The sequence below is a fragment of the Gopherus flavomarginatus genome, chromosome 1, assembly GCF_025201925.1.
Source record: "Gopherus flavomarginatus isolate rGopFla2 chromosome 1, rGopFla2.mat.asm, whole genome shotgun sequence".
Taxonomy (NCBI): Eukaryota; Metazoa; Chordata; order Testudines; family Testudinidae; genus Gopherus; species Gopherus flavomarginatus.
In genome coordinates, this window is record NC_066617.1 from 180096097 (window position 1) to 180118731 (window position 22635).

Sequence of the window (22635 nt, forward strand, 5' to 3'; positions counted from 1 at the left end):
TAATGTCCCATCTGCCTACTATTGTTAATTAATGTCTGTTTAACCCGAAGGTCAGAAGGTACCATCTCCTGAGTAGTCTGAATACAAGGACTATTCCCTCCTTTTGCTGCCTGGCCAGTTTTCCATGGGTTTGTAATCTGTCTTGATATTGCATTCAAGGCAAGGAAGAATTCTCTTTGGCAGTAATTTACAGAATTTAGTAGGCTGATAATCTATTCTCACATATCAGATATTTCTGCTTCGGTTGGATCCATGCATGGAACTGCATCATCAGAGCTACACTGAGGGCTTCATAAAATTTCTAAATTCTGAATTTACCACAGTTAATTAAGAATATAATGTCCTCACACCTTAATGTTGTGTTAGTTTTAAAACACCCTGAAACAAAACAAAAAACTCTATAAAATGTAATCCAGAAAATATGTATTATATACATTTATATACCCATCCACACACTATATATTTTATACAAATATAGCTGTAATTGAGAGACAATGAGAGTCACGGCCTAGGTGACTGAGTCACATAAAGACTAAAACCAGAGAGTCCTCACTCTAACTCAAGGGTTCTCTATCCAAGGTTTTTATATTGGTGCTCAAATACTAGAGCAATGGGCACCTCTCAAGGGTATAAATGCCAATAAGGTGTCCCCTCTTTCCCCTCCCGTCACCCCTTCAGTGCCACCAGGAGGTAGGCTTGGATTTGGCGGCAGGGAAAAAATTATGAATACAAAATTTTACTATTGCAGGAAAATCTGGGCCAAGAGGTGGGTATTGAATCAAGCTCTGAATGCTGTGAGATTAATGGTCAAACTTTCATCCAGTTTCTACAGTGTAGGTCTGGCTGTTGTGAAGGTTCTCTGTGATTACCAGCTTCCTCCGTATTTGCTCGGTGTTCCAGGTCTTCTTCAGTACTTCGATAGTGTGGACCAGTGGTCCTCAACCTATTTACCATTGTGGGCCGCATATGCAGCTTCTCTGTGTGTTATGTGGGCCACGGCTACACAATATATTTACTACCTGTATGGCCATGAGGATGCCACATGGGCCACAGCTGTGTGCTGCTTGGTATGCAAGTGGACCATGTGTTAGAAGAGAGGTTCTCACAGACACCTCCCCTCCCATTCAGGGCTGCAGGAACCACCTCCCCTCCTGTTGGAAATAAAATACTATTCCTGTCGCACTGCAGCAGTGGCTTACCTGGAAAGTTCCTGTGGAGCAAGTACTGTATTTGAAGTGTTTTAGGTGCTTTTAAGGTAACTTAGTAAGGGGAAACAAGAAGCACCAGTAGCTTTCCAGGGAGTGTAATTGGAAAACCACTGCTGTAGCCATTTCTCATTCACAGCATTGTGGCAAGCTTCATTTGACAGAGTTCTCCAAACTCTCTTCAGTCTCACTCATTTCTCTCTCTTTCTGCAGAGGCTGGTTTTGCTGTCACAGCTATATCCCGAACCCCAGGAGTGACCTACAATGAATCATTTGACCTCCAGTGTATCATCAAACCGCACTATCCGTCCTGGGTCCCAGTGTCTGTGACATGGCGCTTCCAGCCAGCGGGCAGCACAGAATTCCATGACCTGGTCACCTTCACTCGGGATGGTGGGGTCCAGTGGGGAGACAGGTACATGGGCTTCCGGACCCGCACTGCCATTGAAAAGGCAGAGTCCAGCAACAACGTGCGCCTCAGCATCAGCCGGGCCAGTGACACTGAGGCCGGCAAGTACCAGTGTGTGGCCGAGTTGTGGCGGAAGAACTACAACAGCAGTTGGACACGACTGGCAGACAGAACCTCCAACCTACTAGAGATCCGAGTCCTGCGGCCAGGTAAGAGCCCTGATGGTCAATGTCCTGGAGGATTAGAACTCATGAAAGTGACAGGACTCAAATTCTGCCCTCTTTCCTTCCCCAAAGGGCAGAGACAAGAACCTCCTAGCTCTAAACTCCTTTAACAACTATGTGATGGTACAGCTATGGCTGCCAGCAAGTACTACTAACATTACTGTCTCTTTACATGTATAAGAAAAAGCACCTCAGAACTGCACGTTTTACATACTGTCAGTGTGTGTAACCCGGCCTTCCTCTCACTGCTACTCTTCCTCCCTCTGTTTGTTTGTTCCCACCTGTTGCATCTTGTATCTTACTCTAGTGCAGTGGGGCCCTGATCCTGGCTATTCTTGTACTAATCATAGTCATGCTGTCAGACATTATGAATGTTATGTATACACACCCACCAAGACTTGTCTGCATGCACTTCTCAGTGAGTGATGTGCTGTAGCTTTTTCCGGTTACATGTTACATTTATAGCCAAGCTCTGCTAGAGAGCAGGGCCAGTGTTTTCAGAAGTGATGCTTGCTTTGGAATACTTCAGTTTTGGGGTGCCAGCTTTACCTTGTCAAAAAGCAGCCTGATTTTCAGAAAATGCTGGGCACCTGTCCTCTGAAAATCAGGCTCATTCATCTTGGCCACTCAAAATCACTAGTCACTTCTGAAAATCATGGCCCAGGTTCTTCTTGCACTGGAAATTTTTTTCCACTCATTCACCCTCTCCCGTAGACTCCTTTACAGCCAGATGCCTTGCTCTTGTGGGGTTTTTTCCCTCCTTCCTCCGCGACTCGCGTGTGGCTATCCATGGAAGAGTCAGCAGACACTCTGCAGTATGAGAGTCTGCTTTTGCAGTGCCTTTGCTCTCATCTTCACTATCCCTCTCTCTGCTTGCAAGTAATTCCTTCCTTTTTTGTCTTGACTCCCATACTGTTATCCTGCCTTGTAGTAAGTGTCTTATTGTCAGGGGTGCTCCGGAGGTCAGGATGGGGACTCTAATCTTCTTAGTTCATTTTCCTGGGAAGCAAGTTTGATTGGAGATACTCCCTGAAGTAACACACCTCTCTGTAATGCAGCTGTGTGTTAGCGAATCCCTAGTAATGCCATCTGGGAAGAGAAGCCCGCGTCACAGCACGCACAGGGGGAGATTTAAAGGTCAGCTAGAGGCCTTGCATGATGGAACCACCACCTCCTTACTGCGGCGCTCGAGCTCTAATGGTGCATTAATAGGGCGAATGAGATGTGTGCCTGTGATCTGTGCCGCACCCCATCTCCTAATTGAAGCCGGAACGCTGCTTGGCAAACATCCCCAGGCAAGTCGTAAGTCTGGTCTAACGAGCATTGTGTAATGTTTGTGGGTTTATGGCCCATAGGGGAATAAAAAGGGAAGGTGGGCGTGTCCCTTCTCTCCCATTTCCTCTTGCTGAGCTCCTGGTGTCACCTTGCATTCTCTTATACATTTCATTTCTGTGCCTCAGGCAGCCTCCAAGACACAAGCTGCCTCCTTAACTGCTACCTGAAGCCACAGTTGTTTGTGTTGTGGTTCTGTTCGCTCTTACCAGCTAAATAGGGTCAGGTCTTGCTGGTTCTTTGGCTGGATGATCTCCAGAGAAAACCCAGGTGGGGCACGTGATTCAGTAGGTAGCCCTCTTCCTTCAGTCAGTTCTTAACCAATGTCTCACCCTGCTGCTAGTGAGACCTGCACTGCTGAGGTGCTGCTGGCTTTCAGGTAACAGTAAAACAGAGCCCTGGCTACTTATGTACAAGAGAGAGGGCATCAGTCACAGTGCCCTGAACAAATCCTAACTCAAGTAAATAATTCTGTTTACCTAAATTCAACAGGATACCATCCTTTTTTTAAATATAATGCCACTTTTTACTGAAGTCTTATCTATGAGTCATGTGCAAATCTGGCTAGTATGTATTTCCAAGATCCTTCAGCTTGTGCATTAATCTTGAACTTTAGTTTTCTGATATCACAACATTCCAGCTCTGTATTTGTCCAGCTGACCTTACATTTAAAAATAAATAAATCCTATTTATCATTTCGTGTCCTAAACTAAATGGCGGCTGCATTCCTCCCCAAAAGTGACTGTCTGCAGTAATGGGAGTTGTGAACAATATATAAATAAGTCCCTCAAGTGTGTTGAGGTGGGGTGCTATAGAAAGGCAAGAGATCAGCAGAGTACACCTGAGGCAATACAGCTAAACGCTAGGCAATGTGCTGTTTGGATTTGGCTGCTGCTCAGGTCTTGGCAGACTCAGATAACTTGTGTGTGGCTGCAGTGTTAACCATTCATAAGCATGTGGCAATGTCAGGCAGTTTCTCCACTTTGAGATGTGGCTGTGGATGGCTCGTTACCATCAGGTCACGTATGGAGGAACAGCTTTTTTACAGCAGAGCTGCTTGGCCTAGTGCAATGCGTCTCAACCTTTCCGGACTACTGTGCCCCTTTCAGGAGGCTGATCTGTCTTGCCTACCCTTAAGTTTCACCTCACTTAAAAATGACTTGTCTACAAAATCAGACACAAAAATACAAAAGTGCCACAGCAGCTATTACTGAAAAATTGCTCACTTTCCCATTTTGTCTGTATGACATTTTAGTTTGTACTGACTTCGCTAGTGCCTTTTATGTAGCCTGTTGTAAAACTAGACAAATACCTTGATGAGTTGATATACCCACTGGAAGACCACTGCATGCTCCCAGGGGCACAGGAACTCCTGATTGAGGACTGCTGGCCTAGTGGAAACAAACTTGAAGTGCAAAACCAGGATGGCTCAGAAGTTTAATAATGTGACATTGAAATTAATCTCCATGTCATCAGTTCAGATCCAAGCCAGCTAGTCCACTAGTGACTAAAAGTGATCTCAGCTCAGTTCTTAGAAGCCAAGTGTCAACAACGCTAAACCACTGACAACTGGCCTTAATTTTACCATTCAGCGCAGTTTCAAAACACTTTCTAAACAGTTAATATGTGAGTTGGTAGATAAAGGATATAGAGGTATAACAGATGCTGTTTATCGATGCATGGAATCACTCCAGAAATGTTGGCCATGAAGTGAAGAATGCTGTATCAAACTGAAAATTCAGGAAGACAGCCCTGGGGTTCTGTCTAATGTGGGTGATTAATAGGAGTAGGAAAGTTAGCGTAGAAAGGGACTGTGGTATCTTTAATGACCAAAGGAGGTCAGGATCTCACTTTTTGTTTCATTGGGGAGATGGGGATGTGTGTCTTATCCTAAAGATGATCCTACCAACAGCACACTGGGGAACTGGTTTGTTGCTGGCAGAGGTAAGAATGCCAGCTACTAAATCTGCAGTGCTCTGAATGTTCCTGGGATGGTGCCAGACCAGCTAGTGTCCGGGCCCAGCCCAGCTTCCTCATGAGAGCTAAGAAGATGAGGGAGGTTATCGCTTTGTGCAGTTGTCGCTTCCCAGATGCAAGACCTCTTCAGTGTGGCTTGCAGCAGCCAGTGTATTTAAATAATGAAAGCAGAGTGCACGCATCCATGTGGTACTCTACTATGGTCAGATGGTACCGTTTTCTCTTACGTTAGCTTGATAGTCCAGTTCTTATTCCAGCTTTTTTGGTGCTTCCCTGACTTTATGTTGCAGGAATAATTGATTTTCGTGGACGGTTGTACAAATGGCAGCATGGTTATCTGAGCGTATCTCAGCTTCATTACAGAATGTTTCAATGAAATGTATGTCATGTGATTGGTAGGCAGCTGTCTGAAGTGGCCAAGAGATAACACACTGAACTATCTACTGAGGTGAGGCCAATGCCTTTAAACACTAACCCACATCTCACTCTTTGGAAGGAACTAGCAATGCTTCAGAAACAATGCAGGCAGCTCTTGAGGGCGAGTTCAGGTGAGTGGGTGCAGATAATTGGCAGCATTAACAGAGGTCTGGAGGAGAGGCCTGCATACAGAGAGGTTGTGAAATTGGACCCAGAGTTAGCTATCCATGGCAGCATAGGCACCACCCTTTGCATGAAGACCCACAGCCACAAGGAGGCCAGGTATTGGTTCGGTATGGCTGCCCTCAAGAGAGGGACAGTAGTACAGATTTGTTGGCTATGAGAGAGGTGGGCCGTATGGGAGATGGCCTGCTGGCTCTGTGTGAGAGAGTATGTGGAGGAGGTTGTTATCACTAATAGAAGAGTGTGATGCTAGTCTTCTGTTTGTGGCTGAGGGATTGTCAGTGGCAGCAACAGTATTAAAGGGCTTGTACCGCCCCATGTTACTAATTCTGCTTAGGCTAAGGGCTCTCCAGCTTGACTGGCACACCTGCACTATAGAGCAGCAGTTCTCAAACTTTTTAGCAACCCGAGGACCCCCATTTTTATTTAAATTTTTTTGTGGACCCCAAAGCTCCCCCGCTCAGACCCTGCCTCCATTCCACCCCTTCCCCCAAAGCCCCTCACCCCACCTCTTCCCACTCCACCCGCCCCTCCTCTTCCCCACCTCTCTGCCCTGTCCCCTGAGCACACCTCCTCCCCTCTGTCCCAGCACCTCCTGCATACCGGGGAAGGGTGTGCAGGGGGTGCTGGGAGGGAGGGGGAGGAGTTGAAAGAGGGAAGGAGAGGAGTTGATCAGTGGGGCCCACGGAGCCCCTGGAGTGCCCTTGCAGACCCCAGTTTGAGAAACGCTGCTCTAGGGTGCATTGCCAGGTAGAGTGGAAACTCATTAACTAATCTGTATGGGCTGCCTGCTTCTACAGGCCTATTGTGAGAGATTCAGGATGTTGTGCTACTTTCACTGGGCTGGGCTGGTTCAGTGCAATGACACAGCACAGGAAATCTTGTTCTGAGATCTAAAGCAACAGGAGGGTTGCACTCCCATGCAGGCACTCTCTCCCAGTTGGCATATAGGCAAGTCAAGTGAGCAGGTTAAGACACTAAATATCCCTCTCTGAGAAGAGGAGGTCCTGTAATGTAAAGCAGTCTCAGCACTGGCCTGCCACTGCAGACCAGAGTTCAAATCAGTCTGGTTCTGGCTCCTGTCAGAGACAGGACAGACCCACTGGGTGAATCCACTATGACAATTGCTGTGTTGCCAATGATGGCAAATGCTCCACTCATTTCCTCACAGTTCTCAAGGCTCCCTTTGTTTTCCAGTGGCATGAGCCCACTGTACAATGGTTGGGAAAGAACAATAAAACAAGACAACTCAGGCTAGCTCCTTCCCCGAAGACAGCATGCAGCGCTCCTGCCAACTTGAAACAAGCCCTGACTGTGCACATGGGGATTTCTCTTCACTTGTGCCCTTCCTATGGGACTTTCCGCTTGTTACTGGCTCTCTCCTGCTATTGAAACGTGTGTTCTCTCTGTCCCAAAGGCAGGTCCCTTAAGGTGTTCTCTCCCTGCTCCACTCCATCTTCTCCTTTATGCACTCACTTCCAGTGCCTCCTCCCCTTTCCAGCTGGAAGGAGGTGATGACTGATCCCTTCTGACAGCACTGCCAGGCTGGCCAGCAAGTGATCATTCAGGGCAGAGTCAGCCCTACAGAGCCCAGGCACCGTATTTCTTTGTCACACTTGAATCTCTCTGGCTTGAGTGGGAGAGAGGAGTCTTAAGGTTCCTTGTGAACCCCAGTGACCCTCCTGCAGTTCCATGGCACTCAATGCAGGCTGAGTATTGGCCCAGCTAGACTTGCTGAGGAGACGAGATGAGTGAGCCCTACCCCATTCCAATCCCTCTTCTTTATGCGGCTTTGAAGGTGAAGTTTGTCAAGACCCAACCTCCTGCTTTCAGGAGCAGGAGAGAGAGGTGGATATACTTCTGGATGAGAGAGGAGATTCGGGACGGGCAAGGTGGAACTTGAGGGCAAGGCTAGTAGATGCAAGGAGATTCCTCTCCATTCCCATTGCTTTTTCAAACTGTGCCTCTTTCTGCCAAGTTTTTGGCAAAGGGAACTGTTGATTCAGAGTGCGACATTTCCGAGCAGCATGCAGATGCGACATGTCTATGGGATCAGACAAGGATGGCGGGTGATCTCTGTCAGTGCAGTATGCAATGAGTGGCTGTGTTGGAGTCTGTACAGTCTAGGACATTTGAATATGACTCCTGGCAAGAAGGTTGTCAAAAGTCTTGTGGTGACATTAAATTGCCACAGTCCTCGTATGCATTAACACACTTACTTAACTTTCTCCTCTGCGGCTGAAGGATGAGTTCCTTTGGTTTTGAGAATACTGAGGACTTGAGTATCAGGAAGTGTTTTGTGCTACAGATCCATGCAAATCAGGGCTGTAGGTCGTAGCAATCCTACTAGCACTCCTGTCCTTAGTCACACAAGTGCGTGTGCACACAGGGGGAAAGGCCCTCTGCTCTCCTCCTAGGAAGGGAAGTTCTGAGCCTGCACAGCAGCCAGGGTAAGAGCCCCTTCATCCAAAGGGAAGAAATGGGGGCCACTGGGAATTTTGGTCTGCCCAGGGGCACGTGAGTACATTAATGCATCCTGTGGGGACATCCAGGCTAGCAACTCTGAATTGTAGGAAGGCTGGCAAAGGCCACAACGTTAACCAGGAACTGGTTTAAGAAGGAGGTTGGTTTGCAGAGGTGGCCAATGACTTCCCCTTCCTCTTATCTACACATCCTCTTTTTATCTGGTCCCAGCAAACATGAGCTCAAGAGACCTATGCCTTCCTGCACCCTCCCCTCACACCACTATGCTCGGACTGCTTGATGCCCATGGCTTTCATTTGACTCTACTGGTATCTGGATGCCAGTGGTAGAAAACTCTTTGCTATCAATCCATCCTCTTCCTCTTACCACAGTGACCTTGCATAACAAAATGGACTAGGAAGCACAATTGCTCTTTATGTCCTGTGTACAGGGGTCATTGAAATTGAAAACAATTAACGGTGTCCTTTGCCTTCTGACAGACGCATGCCCCCTTTCACCACTGGATTGGACATGGAGACTGTGTAATACGTGTGGGCCATTAGCTTCTAATAGAAGTGCAGCAGCATCTGCTTCTGTGGATTGATTTTTACCGTCCTCTCTTGCCCTTCCCATTCCCCCTCCCACCTCCTGTACTCCTGTCTGTGCCTGTCTGTTTTTTCATGACTAATCTTGAAGCAGGCACATGGGGTGATTGAGCTCCTCCTCTATAAATTCCCCCTTTTGCTTGGGTTTTGACAGCAAGGAATGTGGGAGGGGAAGGGGGGTGGAGGGAGATGATACCCCAGCAGTCTCCAGGAGTCCCTTTCGCAAGCCTGGCCCTGGCAGATTAATTGACCTGGGAGCTGTTGAGCAAACAAGAAAGCCAGGCTCTTCATTAGCGGCCAGGAGCTCTCAGGAGACTGCTCCATTAAGTTTAGTTTATTAGGAGCTGTCAGGATGAACCTGTCAATGGGTAGGGGAGGTTGCTGAGCTGAACTAAAGAAAAGGGAAGCTAGTCCATTAATGTTACTTTGAGAGCATGCTTCACAGTGATGAGCCATGCTTTGTCTTGGCAAGGATCCTGAGACTGGTATTGAGTACTCCCCACTGCTACTGTACTAATCATTTGCCTTTCTATAGAGTGTCTCGCAGAGGCAGTGTTTTCAGTGGGAGGAGGCACAATTTAAAGGTGTGTGTGTGGGGGGGTCACGTAACTTCTCCATGCATCACTTCTGAGGATGAGTCAGCTTGTGTGACCTTATACCTAGCAATTAAACAAGAAATAGTAATTCGCTTGAGGACAAGCTTAATTCTCACTGTAGAACTTCACGTTAGTAGCTCATCATTGGTCCTTTGAGCTGAAAAAACAAGGCACTTATATTTTATCAATACTTATTAATGACTGTAAGCATCTACAGCTTTTATTTAAAACAGTGCAATAATGATTTCTGTTTAAATAGCCAATTATTTTCAAATGTGAAATAGAGTTTCCAGTTTAAATGCTGTAACTTTCCACAGAATAAGTCACTTGCACATATTTTTTTGCTTAAAGGATTAATTTTAGCTGAAGAATTGAAAGCCCTTAACTTGAACTGCGTTTCTGTCATAAGGAGCAGCCATAGAGCCAGGAGCACCAGGACAGTGGCGAGCCAGCGCCTCGGGGAGCCGCTCACAGCCCCCGGGCTTTGCAGGCGGGGGCCAGCTTCAGGGGGCCCCTCGCCTGCCAGCACGAGAATCCTTTGGGGGAGAGGCAAGAGCGCATCAGGGGTTCAACTCTAAGCTATGCTGCCCGCTCTGCCTGGGGAGTGCATGGCTGTGCAGAGGCGGCCTGGCTTGGGGAGCAGGGCACGGAGGACTGCTGGGCAGCCAGCTAGCCAGCACCCCGGCTCCCACAGTGCAAAGAGCCAAGGGCCCAAGTGGGCCAGGCAGCTCTCACCAGCTTCTGATCCACCCACTCCTGGCAGGAGGTGACAGTTTTCAAACTGTGGGGTGTGCTCCCCTAGGAGGGTGCTCCTCCGCAGATTGAAAACCTCTGTGCTAAATGGAAGGTAGAAATTGGGGTGGGGGGGGGTGGCGGGCACATGATCCCATGACCCCCTGCCCCCCCTGCACGTTGCCTTCCATTAACATCAGGTCGCAACCCACTTTGGAGTCCTGACCCAAAGTTTGAGAACCACTGATCTAAAGCCCTCTTACCATAACTGAGATCATGACTGGATACAATCTTTATTCTGCTGCTTTGATCTTAAAGCAGTTTTACTCTGTCATTTTTAACTCATTTATTCTGAAAAGCTGTATGCAGCAGTGCACGTGCTTCAGTGGTGAAGGGGTTAAAGGATGCTTTAGAAGACCCCTACTTCTGAATGCCAGGGCACCAAACAGCAGGAAGGGGCTGATTAATGGTGACTGTAACTGCGATGTAGAATAGCCTTCTCTCTGCTGGATGCTCAGGGCCTTGCTCCTTTCCCTTCATCACTGGAGTGATAAAACCTTCTGTCCTGCCACTGAGCTGCTACTTCTCTGTCACTTTCACATTTAACAACAAAATTTAGTGACTGAGCCTCTGTGCAGCCCACAACTGTGCTCTATCACAGCCCATTTCTAAGAGAACAAAACCAGTGGCCTTGCATTCTCTGTCAACAGTACAAGAGGTTCCTTTTTTTTCCATACCCCTCTTCTTCTGCAGCAGAGACACCCTCCAAACCTGCAGATTTACTGATGGGAGTTGTACCTCCCATGCAGCTCACATATGCACCTTCCCTGCTCTGGCTCCCTTCTCCCTCCAGAGATACTTCTCTTCTCCGTGGCCTACGACACCCGACGCTCTATCCCCAGAATGATGCATCAAATCCTGTTTTCTGCACCCCTGCCTGTCTCCCCTCTACTGGCATTCTCTCTTCCACTTACCTGTTGAGCCCTTTTTCCTCTTTGCCCTCTCTCTTCTACAGATGCTGCTGGTAGGATACGCTATAATCCACAGGCTTCACTTTGTGTTTATAGATACAGGCCCAAATTCTGCCTCCAGATATCTGTGCAGAGCCAGTGTGGTCAAGTGTCTAGGGCAGGGATTCTCAGACTTTTGTAGTGGTGACCCCTTTTACACAGTAAGACTCTGAGTGCGACCCCCTTATACGTTAAAAACAGGTTTTTTTATATATTTAACACCATTATAAATGCTGGAGACAAAGCGGGGTTTGGGGTGGAGGCTGACAGCTCGTGACCCCCATGTAATAACCTCGTGACCCCCTGAGGGGTCCCGACCCTCAGTTTGAGAACCCCTGGTTTAGGGCACTGGCCTGGGATTCTGGAGACCTTGTTTTATTCCTTCCTCTGGCCTGCTGGATGGTGCAGACAAACTAGACATCTCTGTCTCAATCAATTTCCCCATCTGTAAAATGGGGATAATGACTTATCTCCTTGGCGGAATACTTCGAGATCTGATCATGAAAAAGCATTGTAAGAGCCAGGATTAATAAAGTTATTTATAAGAATAATAGTGGGGGAGGGGCTTCCATTGATTTTAGTGGGAGTATAGAAAACACATTAGAAGTCTGAGAGCCAAAATTTTGTCCTTTAGTGTCTGGGAAGCATCTGGGATATTTTTTGAGTGAATCGGAGTTCTTGGGGCTAGAAAGTCTCTGTACTGGGTAACTTAAGTCCATGTCCTGCTTGGCTTATTGCAGGAACTCTAGCTCATCTGGTGCTTCTCTGGCTAAGACTTAAGGATTTCTGGGGCTTGGGCTCTTCCTAGGGCTGTCAAGCGATTAAAAAAATTAATTGTGTTTAATTGCACAATTAAACAATAATAGAATACCATTTTGTTAAGTATTTGAGATGTTTTCTACATTTTTGAATATATTGATTTCAATTGCAACACAGAATACACAGTGTACAGTGCTCACTTCATATTTATTTTTTATTACAAATATTTGCACTATAAAAAACAAAAGAAATAGTATATTTCAATTCACCTCATACAGGGACTGTAATGCAATCTTTTTATCATGTAAGTTGAACGTACAAATGTAAAATGATGTACAAAAAAAACCTGCATTCAAAAATAAAACAGTGTAAAATTTTGGAGTCTACAAGTCTACTCAGTCCTACTTCAGCCAATCGCTCAGACAAACAAGTTTGGTTACAATTTGCAGGAGATGCTGCTGCCCGCTTCATGCTTACAATGTCACCTCCAAACTGAGCACAGGTGTTCACATGGCACTGTTGTGCCTGGCATCACAAGATATTTACGTGCCAGATGCACTAAAGTTTCATATGCCCCTTCATGCTTCAACCATCATTCCAGAAGACATGTGTCCATGCTGATGACGGGTTCTGCTCAATAACAATCCAAAGGAGAGCGGACCGACGCATGTTCAATTTGATCATCTGAGTCAGATGCCACCAACAGAAGGTTGATTTTCTTTTTTGGTGGTTTGGGTTCAGTAATTTCTGCATCTGAGTGTTACTCTTTTAAGACTTCTGAAAACATGTTTCACACCTTCTCCCTCTCAGATTTTGGAAGGCACTTCAAATTCTTAAAGCTTGGGTTGGGCGCTGCAGCTATTTTTAGAAATCTCACATTGGTGCCAGCTTTGCCCTTTGTCAAATCTGCTGGAAATGTTCTTAAAACAACATGTGCTAGGTCATCATCCGAGACTGCTTTATAACATGAAATATATGGCAGAATGTGGTAAAACAGAACAGGAGACATACAATTCTCCCCCAAGGAGTTCAGTCACAAATTTAACTAACACATTATTTTTTTAACGAGCATAAATACCTTGCAATACCAGCTACAACAGTGCCATGAGAACACCTGTTTTCACTTTCAGGTAATATTGTAAATAAGAAGCAGGCAGCATTATCTCCTGTAAATGTAAACAAACATTTCTCTTAGCAATTGGCTGAACGAGAAGTAGGACTGAGTGGACCTGTAGGCTCTAAAGTTTTACATTGTTTTGTTTTTGAGTGCAGTTACGCAACAAAGAAATCTATATTTTGTAAATTACACTTTCATGATAAAAAGATTGAACTATGGTACTTGTATGAGGAGAATTGAAAAGTACAATTTCCTTTTTCATTTTTACAGTGCAAATATTTGTAATAAAAAATATTAATTAAGCACTGTACACTTGATTTCTGTTACAACACAGAATACAAATATATTTGAAAATGTAGAAAAACATCCAAAAATATTTAATAAATTTCTGTTGGTATTCTATTGTTTAATGGTTCGATTAATCGCGATTAATTTTTTTGAGTTAATCGCTTGAGTTAACTGCAATTAATTGACAGCCCTAGTTCTAACACTTAATCCAGAATTTGCTTCCTTTCTCAAATTGACTTTTTTTTTTTTTGGCTGCTATTTAAATTGATTTTTTCCTTTCTTAATTTAAAATCATTGTCTTTTCGTCTTATTGTTATCTAATGGGCAGTTTTTCTCCCTCCTGTCTACAGCATGCACATATGGAACCAGAATCATATCCCCCTGTGGCATCCTTCATTACCGACTGTGTATACTTAACTCCTCTAATCTCTTCTCGTGTTCCTTCCCTCCCTATGCTTTATCATCCTCATTTCTCCCCTGTCAGCACCCATATCACTTCTAAATTATTGTGCGCAAAATACTTGGCACTGTCCATTTTCAAAGTTTTTGACAGACATTAATCCTTAGAGCTCCCCACCCACTGTGAGGTAAAGTTCACATCCATTTTACAGATGAGGAAACTGAGCCACAGAGGTTGTGATTTATCCAGATGACATGCATTAAAGCAGTGGCAGAACAGGAAATAGAATGTCTGAGTCTTAAGTCCCAGGCATTTGTTTTAAACATGAGGCAGGCTATAAGGTTTCCACTCACAAGCTGAATAGGATAACACCAGCTGTTACCTAACAATGCTGTGTAAAAGGAAAGAACTTTTTCTTCTTCAAGTGCTTGCTCATATTGATTCCAATTAGGTGTGTGCGCACCGCGTGCACGTTCATCGGAAGATTTTTACCCTAGCAACACTCGGTGGGTCGGCTGGGCGCCCCCTGGCGTGGCGCCACTATGGCACCGAGTATATACCCCTGCCGACCCATCCGCTCCTCAGTTCCTTCTTACCGCCCATGTCGGTCGTTGGAACAGTGGAGCGCGGCTTAGCTGATCTCCACCTCCCTAGCTATTCACTCGTTCTAATACTTATTGTGTATATAGTTTATTCTCTATAGTTCTAGTTAATACTTTTAATACTTTTTTGTAAACATAGTGTATATATTTCAGAGGGTTGGGGATTAGTCCTTTCCCTCACCCGGTGCCTAGGCCCATGCCTGGCTCACCGGGTTTCAAACTGTGCTCGGCTTTCCGCAGGCCGACGCCCACAGGAGACCCTCACGACTCCTATCTCAAGTGCTTGGGGGAATCCCACCCCACAGACAAGTGCCGGATCTGCAAATCCTTCAAGCCGCAGACAAAAAAGGAGCGGGACTTTCGCCTCAAGCAGCTCCTAATGGAGGCAGCCCTCATTCCTCCACCTTCGGCACTGGGTGCCGGTCAGACCACCCTGAGGAGAAGTGCCTCGTCGGCACCGGGGTGCGCCGGCACCACGAAGACAGCCGGCGCCGGCCCAGAAACCTGCCCGGCACCACTCCCTCTCCCCACGAGCCAAGAAGCTGAAAGCTCCTGCGGCTTCACTATCTGCATCGCACTCTGAGCAGCAGCCTAATTCGAGCCGCCCAGCACCAGTAGCTGCCGCGGCACCAACAATCTCAGCACCGTTGATTCCGGCCTCGCAAGGGCCGTCGAGTCCGGTGGCTGACAGCTCCCCGGCACACACCTCAGTAGAGCTCATCGTTCCCACCACGCCAGAGACATTTTCTACGGCGAGGGAACAGATTGCGTTAACGGAGCCCACCCTGCCTCAACCCCCGGCACTGCCGGTGCGGGTTATTCAATCAACAGGCAAGCCTGCCATGGTAAGACCATCCTCGATCGGCACTGCCGAGAGGCACCACTCAAGATCGAGGTCCCGCCAGCGTTCTTGATCTCAGCACCGATCCTGTTCCCGACGCCGCTCGCAGTCCCGGTACCGATCTCCTTCTCGGTACCGGTTGTACTCGCGGCACCACTCGAGATCCCGCTCACCAGCCCGATACTCCAGCCGCCGATCCAGATCCCGGCACCGTTCCTGCCGCAGCCACTCTCATCATAGAGCTTCAAGATCCCGGTCGACCTCCCGGCACCGCGCCGGTCGCAGGTCCCGGTCCTACTCCTGGTACCGGTACGGAACCCAGTACCACTCTCCGATGCAGCACGGAGAACAGTTCGCTGGACGCAGGGCTCCTCCCCAAGCGGTCTCCGCTCCGCCATGGCCATCTTGGCATGCGTCTGTCTCATTGCACGCCAATAGTGCCTCCTACGGGGATTCGGACATACACAGCCAAGTTCTACATGAGGCTCCAGGTCCAGACCAAGGTCCTCAACAGTGGTCCTTTTGGACGCCTTGGGCATATCACCAGGCCCAAGGTGAACCCACGGTACCATCACGCTCCGTCCTGTCGGAACATCGTGCACCGGAGGCCACTGTTAGCCGCCCCCCTCCAGCGGGTACAAATGAATCTCCTTTGGCACCAGACCCTCAGATCCTCCCAGACCCTGACGTGCCTCCTGACCACAAGTCCATACATGAGCCACTCGTCCCTGGTCTATCATCTTCCTCTTCCCCAGATGAGGCGGTAGCCGGGACATCCTCATCGGGTCCACCCGCTATTGACCTCCGAGCTCACCAGGACCTTCTGAGGCAAGTCGCCTTAAACATCAATCAACAGGTAGAGGAAGTCCCAGAGGTTGAAGACTCTGTGATAGACATCCTGTCAGCGGATGCGCCAACTCATGTGGCTTTACCATTCATCCGCTCCATACAAGCCAAAGCGGACACCATCTGGCAATCCCTGGTGTCTATCCCTCCCACGGCCAGAGGGGTGGAACGAAAGTACATGGTGCCCTCCAAGGGGTATGAGTACTTATATACCCACCCTCCTCCGTGCTCTCTGGTGGTCCAATCCGTGAATGAGCGAGAACGCCATGGCCAGCAAGCCCCTGCCCCAAAAGCAAGGGAGGCTAGACATATGGACCTGTTGGGACGTAAAGTCTACTCTGCGAGGGGCCTCCAACTCAGGGTGGCGAACCAACAGGCCCTGCTTAGCAGATATAATTATAATACCTGGCAGGCGGTGGGCAAGTTCACTGAACTGGTCCCACAGGACTCCTGCCAGGAATTCCAGGCCCTTCTGGAGGAAGGAACAAAAGTTGCATGGACCTCCCTCCAGGCCTCACTCGACGCTGCCTATTCAGCAGCCAGAACTGTGGCCTCCGGAATCACAATGAGACTGATATCGTGGCTGCAAGTGTCAGGCCTACCTCCTGAACAGCACCACACCATCCAAGACCTGCCATTTGAAGGCCAGGGCCTCTTCTCTCAGAAAACGGACCCAAGGCTGCAGAGTCTCAAGGACAATCGGGTGATTATGCGTTCCCTCGGGATGCATACCCCACAGACCTAGCGAAGATCCTTCCATAGCCAGTCTCAGCGCCCTTACCCCCCACCCAGGCCACGACAAGACTTTGGCAGAAGGTGCGGTCTTGGTAACCGCAGACGGCAGTCTGGACCCCAAGGGGACCACAATAACGGTCCCGCCAAACCAACGAAGGGCCCCAAACCAAACTTTTGAAGGTGCGCCCGAGAGCAGAGCACCAGTCCTTCCCCAGGATCCTTTTCAGTTTTGCAACTGCCTTTCCTCCTTCCTCCCTGCGTGGACCCAGTTAACCTCGGATCATTGGGTCCTACGCATGGTAGAATTAGGATACCACCTCCAATTCATTTCGCCCCCTCCCCACCACCCCCCTTCCCCGTCCCTCTTCAGGGACCCCTCTCACGAGCAATTCCTCTGGCAAGAGGTTCGAACGCTCCTCTCGATCGGAGCTATAGAGGAGGTACCGGAGGAATTAAGGGGCAAGGGTTTTTATTCCCAATATTTCCTAATCCCCAAGGCAAAAGGAGGCCTCCGGCCTATCCTGGACCTGCAAGGACTCAACATGTTCATGAAAAAGTTGAAGTTCCGCATGGTATCCCTGGGGACCATCATCCCATCCCTGGATCCCGGAGACTGGTACGCTGCCCTCGACATGAAGGACACATATTTCCACATCGCCATTTACCCTCCGCACAGACGGTACCTACGGTTTATGATGAATCGCCAACATTTTCAATTTGCAGTCCTTCCATTTGGCCTCTCTACAGCCCCTCGCGTGTTCACAAAGTGTATGGCTGTACTGGCTGCCTCCCTCCATCGTCGTCGAATACATGTCTTTCCTTACCTAGATGACTGGCTTATTCGAAGGACCTCCGAGTCCCAAACACCAGGCACGTGGGCATCGTCAAGGACCTATTCAGCCAATTAGGCCTGATGATCAATCTAGAAAAATCTACTCTGGTGCCCACACAAAGAATAGAGTTTATTGGGGCCATTCTAGACTCCAGACTCACAAGAGCCTGCTTACCACTACCCCAATTTCAGGCAATAGTTTCAATTATAAAAAGCCTCCAAGGCTTTCCGATGACCTCACCTCGCAACTGTCTCACCTCGGTCACATGGCCGCATGCACCTTTGTAACCAAACACGCCAAACTACACCTGCGTCCCCTTCAAACCTGGCTCGCCTCAGTTTACCGCCCGGGCAGAGATGCCATAGACGTGGTGGTCACCATTCCTCAGAGCATTCTACACTCCCTCGACTGCTGGCTAACACCCTCCCGGGTGTGTGCAGGACTGCCGTTCCATCCGATGCAGCCCTCAGTGTCCCTAACGACGGACGCATCATCTCTCGGCTGGGGGGCTCACCTAGGCCATCTTCGCACGCAAGGCCTCTGGTCATCTCGAGAGCTGGCATTGCACATAAACGTCCGAGAGCTGAGGGCAGTCCACCTGGCGTGCCAGGCGTTCCAGCAACATCTGCAGGGTCATTGTGTTTCAGTGCTTACGGACAACACAACAGCGATGCACTACATATATAAGCAGGGAGGGACTTGATCCTCCCCCCTTTGTCAGGAGGCGATCCAACTGTGGGAATTTTGCATAGTCCACTCAATAGACCTTGTGGCGTCTTTTCTCCCAGGGGTTCGGAACACTCTCGCAGATCAACTCAGCAGATCTTTTCTGTCTCATGAGTGGTCGATTCGTCCGGACATTGTACATTTTGTTTTCCGGAAGTGGGGCTTTCCCCACATAGGCCTCTTCGCTTCTCGCAAGATCAGGAAATGCCAGAGGTTCTGCTCCTTCCAAGGTCTTGCCCCGGGCTCGATATCGGACGCCTTCCTAATCCCATGGAAGAGCCAGCTGCTTTACGCCTTTTTACCCTTCCACTGGTGCACAAGATTCTCCTAAAGCTCCGCAGGGACAGGGCTCGCCTGATCCTGGTCGCCCCTATGTGGCCCTGACAACACTGGTACATCACGTTGCTCAACCTCTTGATAGCCGACCCAATCTCCCTGCCTCTTCATCAAGATCTTATAATTTAAGACCACGGCAGGCTTCACCACCCAGACCTGCAATCCCTTCATCTCACAGCGTGGCTCCTGCATGGTTAACCCAATCGGAGTTACGCTGCTCTGCCCCAGTGCAAGAAGTACTCCTAGGTAGCAGAAAACCTTCCATTCGGTCTACATACGTGGCCAAGTGGAAGTGATTTTCCAGCTGATGTCAAACACTGAATGCCACACCCACGGAGGTTCCCATCCTCACTATACTGGACTACCTCTGGTATCTTAAACAGCAAGGTCTGACTACCTCTTCATTGCGAGTGCACTTAGTGGCTATTTCTACTTTCCACCCAGGAGAAGGTAGTCACTCTGTCTTCTCCCACCCTATGGTTTTGAGGTTCCTCAAGGGTCTGGAGCGTCTATACTCCCTAGTATGCCGCCCGCCCCTTCCTGGGACCTCAACCTGGTCCTGACGAGGCTTATGTCTCCTCCATTCAAGCCATTGGCAACCTGCTCGCTCCTATATCTGTCATGGAAAACAGCCTTCCTTGTAGCAATCACGTCGGCTAGAAGAGTCTCTGAGCTTCGGGCTCTGATGGTGGACCCACCGTATACGGTGTTCCACAAAGACAAGGTGCAGTTGCGTCCACTCCAGCGTTCCTCCCCAGAATAGTTTCAGCCTTCCATCTCAATCAAGATATATTCCTCCCAGTCTTCTTTCCTAAACCGCATGCATCCCGTCAGGAGCAGCAGTTACATTCCCTCAACGTCCGTAGGGCGCTCGCCTTTTATATTGACCAGACGAAGCCCTTCCGCAAAACGCCCCAACTTTTTGTGGCAGTGGCAGATCGGATGAAAGGCCTACCCGTCTCTTCTCAGAGAATTTCGTCCTGGGTAATGGCGTGCATCCGTACTTGCTATGATCTAGCTCATATTTCTCCGGGTCATATTACCGCACATTCTACCAGGGCTCAGGCCTCGTCGGCCGCCTTCTTAGCTCGAGTACCTAATCCAGGAGATATGTCGAACAGCTACTTGGTCTTCAGTGCACACCTTTGCTTCCCATTATGCCTTGGTGCAACAATCCAGAAATGATGCAGCCTTTGGCTCAGCAGTTCTCCATTCTGCAGTATCTCACTCCGACCCCACCACCTAGGTAAGGCTTGGGATTCACCTACTTGGAATGGATATGAGCAAGCACTCGAAGAAGAAAAGACGGTTACTCACCTTTGTAACTGTTGTTCTTCGAGATGTGTTGCTCATACCCATTCCAAAACCCGCCCTCCTTCCCCACTGTCGGAGTATCTGGCAAGAAGGAACTGAGGAGCGGATGGGTCGGCAGGGGTATATACCCGGTGCCATAGCGGCGCCACGCCAGGTGGCGCCCAGCCGACCCACCGAGTGTTGCTAGGGTAAAAATCTTCCGATGAACGTGCACGCAGCGCGCGCACACATACTTGGAATGGATATGAGCAACACATCTTGAAGAACAACAGTTACAAAGGTGAATAACCGTCTTTTCCCTTGTCTTAGTATGCTCCCCCTATATATGCAATGCAGATTTGTAGTTGCTTTTTTAATCACTGTGCCACATTGAATGTTCCCCTCTGTTACTCTCTTTTATTCTTCAGCACAGATGGTCAATGTACTTTCCACCCTTTCCTTCAGGTCGGTGCTGAACATCCTGGCAGTGTGACACCAGTTTCCAGTCTGCTTGAATATTGATTTAACACATTGCGTTCCAATGTTTTCTACTGGGCTTATGTAGTTGGCAGCGTTGCAGGTGGCTTTACTCTCCACTCAGACAGCTACCTGCCATGCTAGGTGCAGAAATACCACTTGTAAGGAAAATTGTGTAAATAAAGTAAGTAATTCACTGTTTTTCCCAGTAGCGAGTTCTTTTTACCCTGTGAACTTCAATACCTCTGTGCTGAGTAAACCAAATTAGTGCAGTTTTCCTTTTAAAGCTATTCCAGGGCATTGGTTCATAATCAAGTGTAAAGGGCTGGTTTTGTTTTGTTTTTTTTCACTTTCTACTGAAGCATCTGGCATCAGTCAGAGGCTAGATACTAGACTAGCTGGATTTTTGCTCCATTTGGTTGTGGCACCTGATCCAATTTTTTTAAAAAAAGGTGTCACAGTTCAGGACAGCTGCACCAATATTCCCCCTCTTTTGTCCAGCAAGGGCACCCATTCTCTGGCTTCTGTCTCCCTGGACCCTCACCTCTTTTGGGTGGAGACATGCATCTCTCTCCCTCCTGACCAGAATATTTCCAGGTTGCAGAGCTCCCTGATTGTAAGGTGTGAATTCACCGGCAAAGTCAGACTAGCTAAGCAGGCCTGCTCTGCCTTTCTCCTCAGAGACTGTTAACAGTGCATTTGTCACAGTTATAAGTTACTATGCAACACTTCCTATGCAAGCCTATTTATTCTTAAGGTATAAGCATTACAGAGAAAGCATATTAAAAACACTAAAAGAACCTGCATACATGCTAATCAGTTTACCAGAGATTTCCCCTAACTGTCTCCAACTGGGCAGGTGGGTCTTCTCCCACTTTTCCTTCTCTTTTGTGGTCACAAGTTCATATCCTCTGCTCAGAATTAGCACCCTCATGAACAGTTTAGTCCCTTTTTATACAGTTTGGGTGTCTTTGATCTGGAGTTTGCAGGAGCAGGTAAATAGTAGACAATGGGTGTCTCTTCCCACGTCATAGCTTCAAAAGGCTGGGTTTGAAAGGAAAATTAACATTTCCCAATTCACAGGTATTGTCCCAAACAGTTCTTTGGAATTCCTAATACTTTCCAGAGATTGCATTAGTCAGTCTTCTAGAGAAGTGACATACAATTCCACAATAATGCATACACAATTGCATTTTTTATTCAGTGGACCCAAAGACATTAACTCTTATTAGTTAAAGCTTATCTTAATTCCATAAGGTTTTTCCAGGATATTGTCAATCTGTCAAAATAGGTACCTGTTTAGGCTCCCAAATCCATGTTTAAGTGCATAAAAATGAATCTAGAAGCATAATTTCAGGCACCCATTTAGAAAATAATATAGCAGGAAAGCAGGGTACCTGATTCAATGGACCTTTGGTTTGTTCCTGTGGTCCCATGTGTCCCCTTTTAGGATGACACTTTCCTGATAACTGTATTGTGGGAAGTTACATATTTGTAGTGTTTTGTTACATGTTCTAGATCAGGGATGGCCAACCTGTGGCTCCAGAGCTGCATGCGGCTCTTCAGAAGTTAGTATGTGGCTCCTTGTATAGGCACCGACTCTGGGGCTGGAGTGTGCCAGGGGGTGCTCACTGCTCAACCCCTGGCTCTGCCATGGGCCCTGCCCCCACTCCACCCCTTCCTGCCCTCTCCTCTGAGCCTGCCTTGCCCTTGCTCCTCCCCCTCTCCCCCAGAGCCTCCTGCACGCCACGAAACAGTTGACCGAGAGGTGCTGGGAGTGAGGGGGAGGCACTGATTGGTGAGGCTGCCGGTGGATAGGAGGCACTGGGAGGGGAGCTGATGGAGGGCTGCTGTCATATTACTGTGGCTCTTTGGCAATGTACACTGGTAAATTTTGGCTCCCTCTCAGGCTCAGGTTGGCCACTCCTGTTCTAGATGCCTGATTAAATGATTTACCAAGACAACAAAATCAAGGAAACTTGCTAGGATGGCAGAACTAGAAATCCTGCAGACTTATTAGGTGGAACCTCTAGGCCTGGTTTACACTCCAAAATTAGATCCACGTAGCTGTGTTGCTCAGGGGTGTGAAAAATTTTGCACCCTGAGTGCCATAGTTAGGTTGACCTAACCCCCAGTGTAGAAGCATCAACCTAGCTACTGCCTCTTGAGGAGGTGGATTACCTACATCAACGGGGGAAAAACCTTTCTATGGATGTAGGAAGTACCTGT

General features: G+C 48.1%; 1 protein-coding gene across 4 annotated transcripts in view; it reads left to right on the plus strand.

The window, feature by feature from the left end:
- IGSF3 (immunoglobulin superfamily member 3) overlaps positions 1–22635 on the plus strand; it is a 276745-nt gene that overhangs the window by 225285 nt on the left and 28825 nt on the right. For all 4 annotated transcript variants that reach the window (XM_050956908.1, XM_050956891.1, XM_050956918.1 and 1 more), the window contains one exon: positions 1419–1823. In XM_050956908.1, the coding sequence (XP_050812865.1) occupies positions 1419–1823 (405 nt within the window). The remainder of the gene's footprint in view (positions 1–1418; positions 1824–22635) is intronic.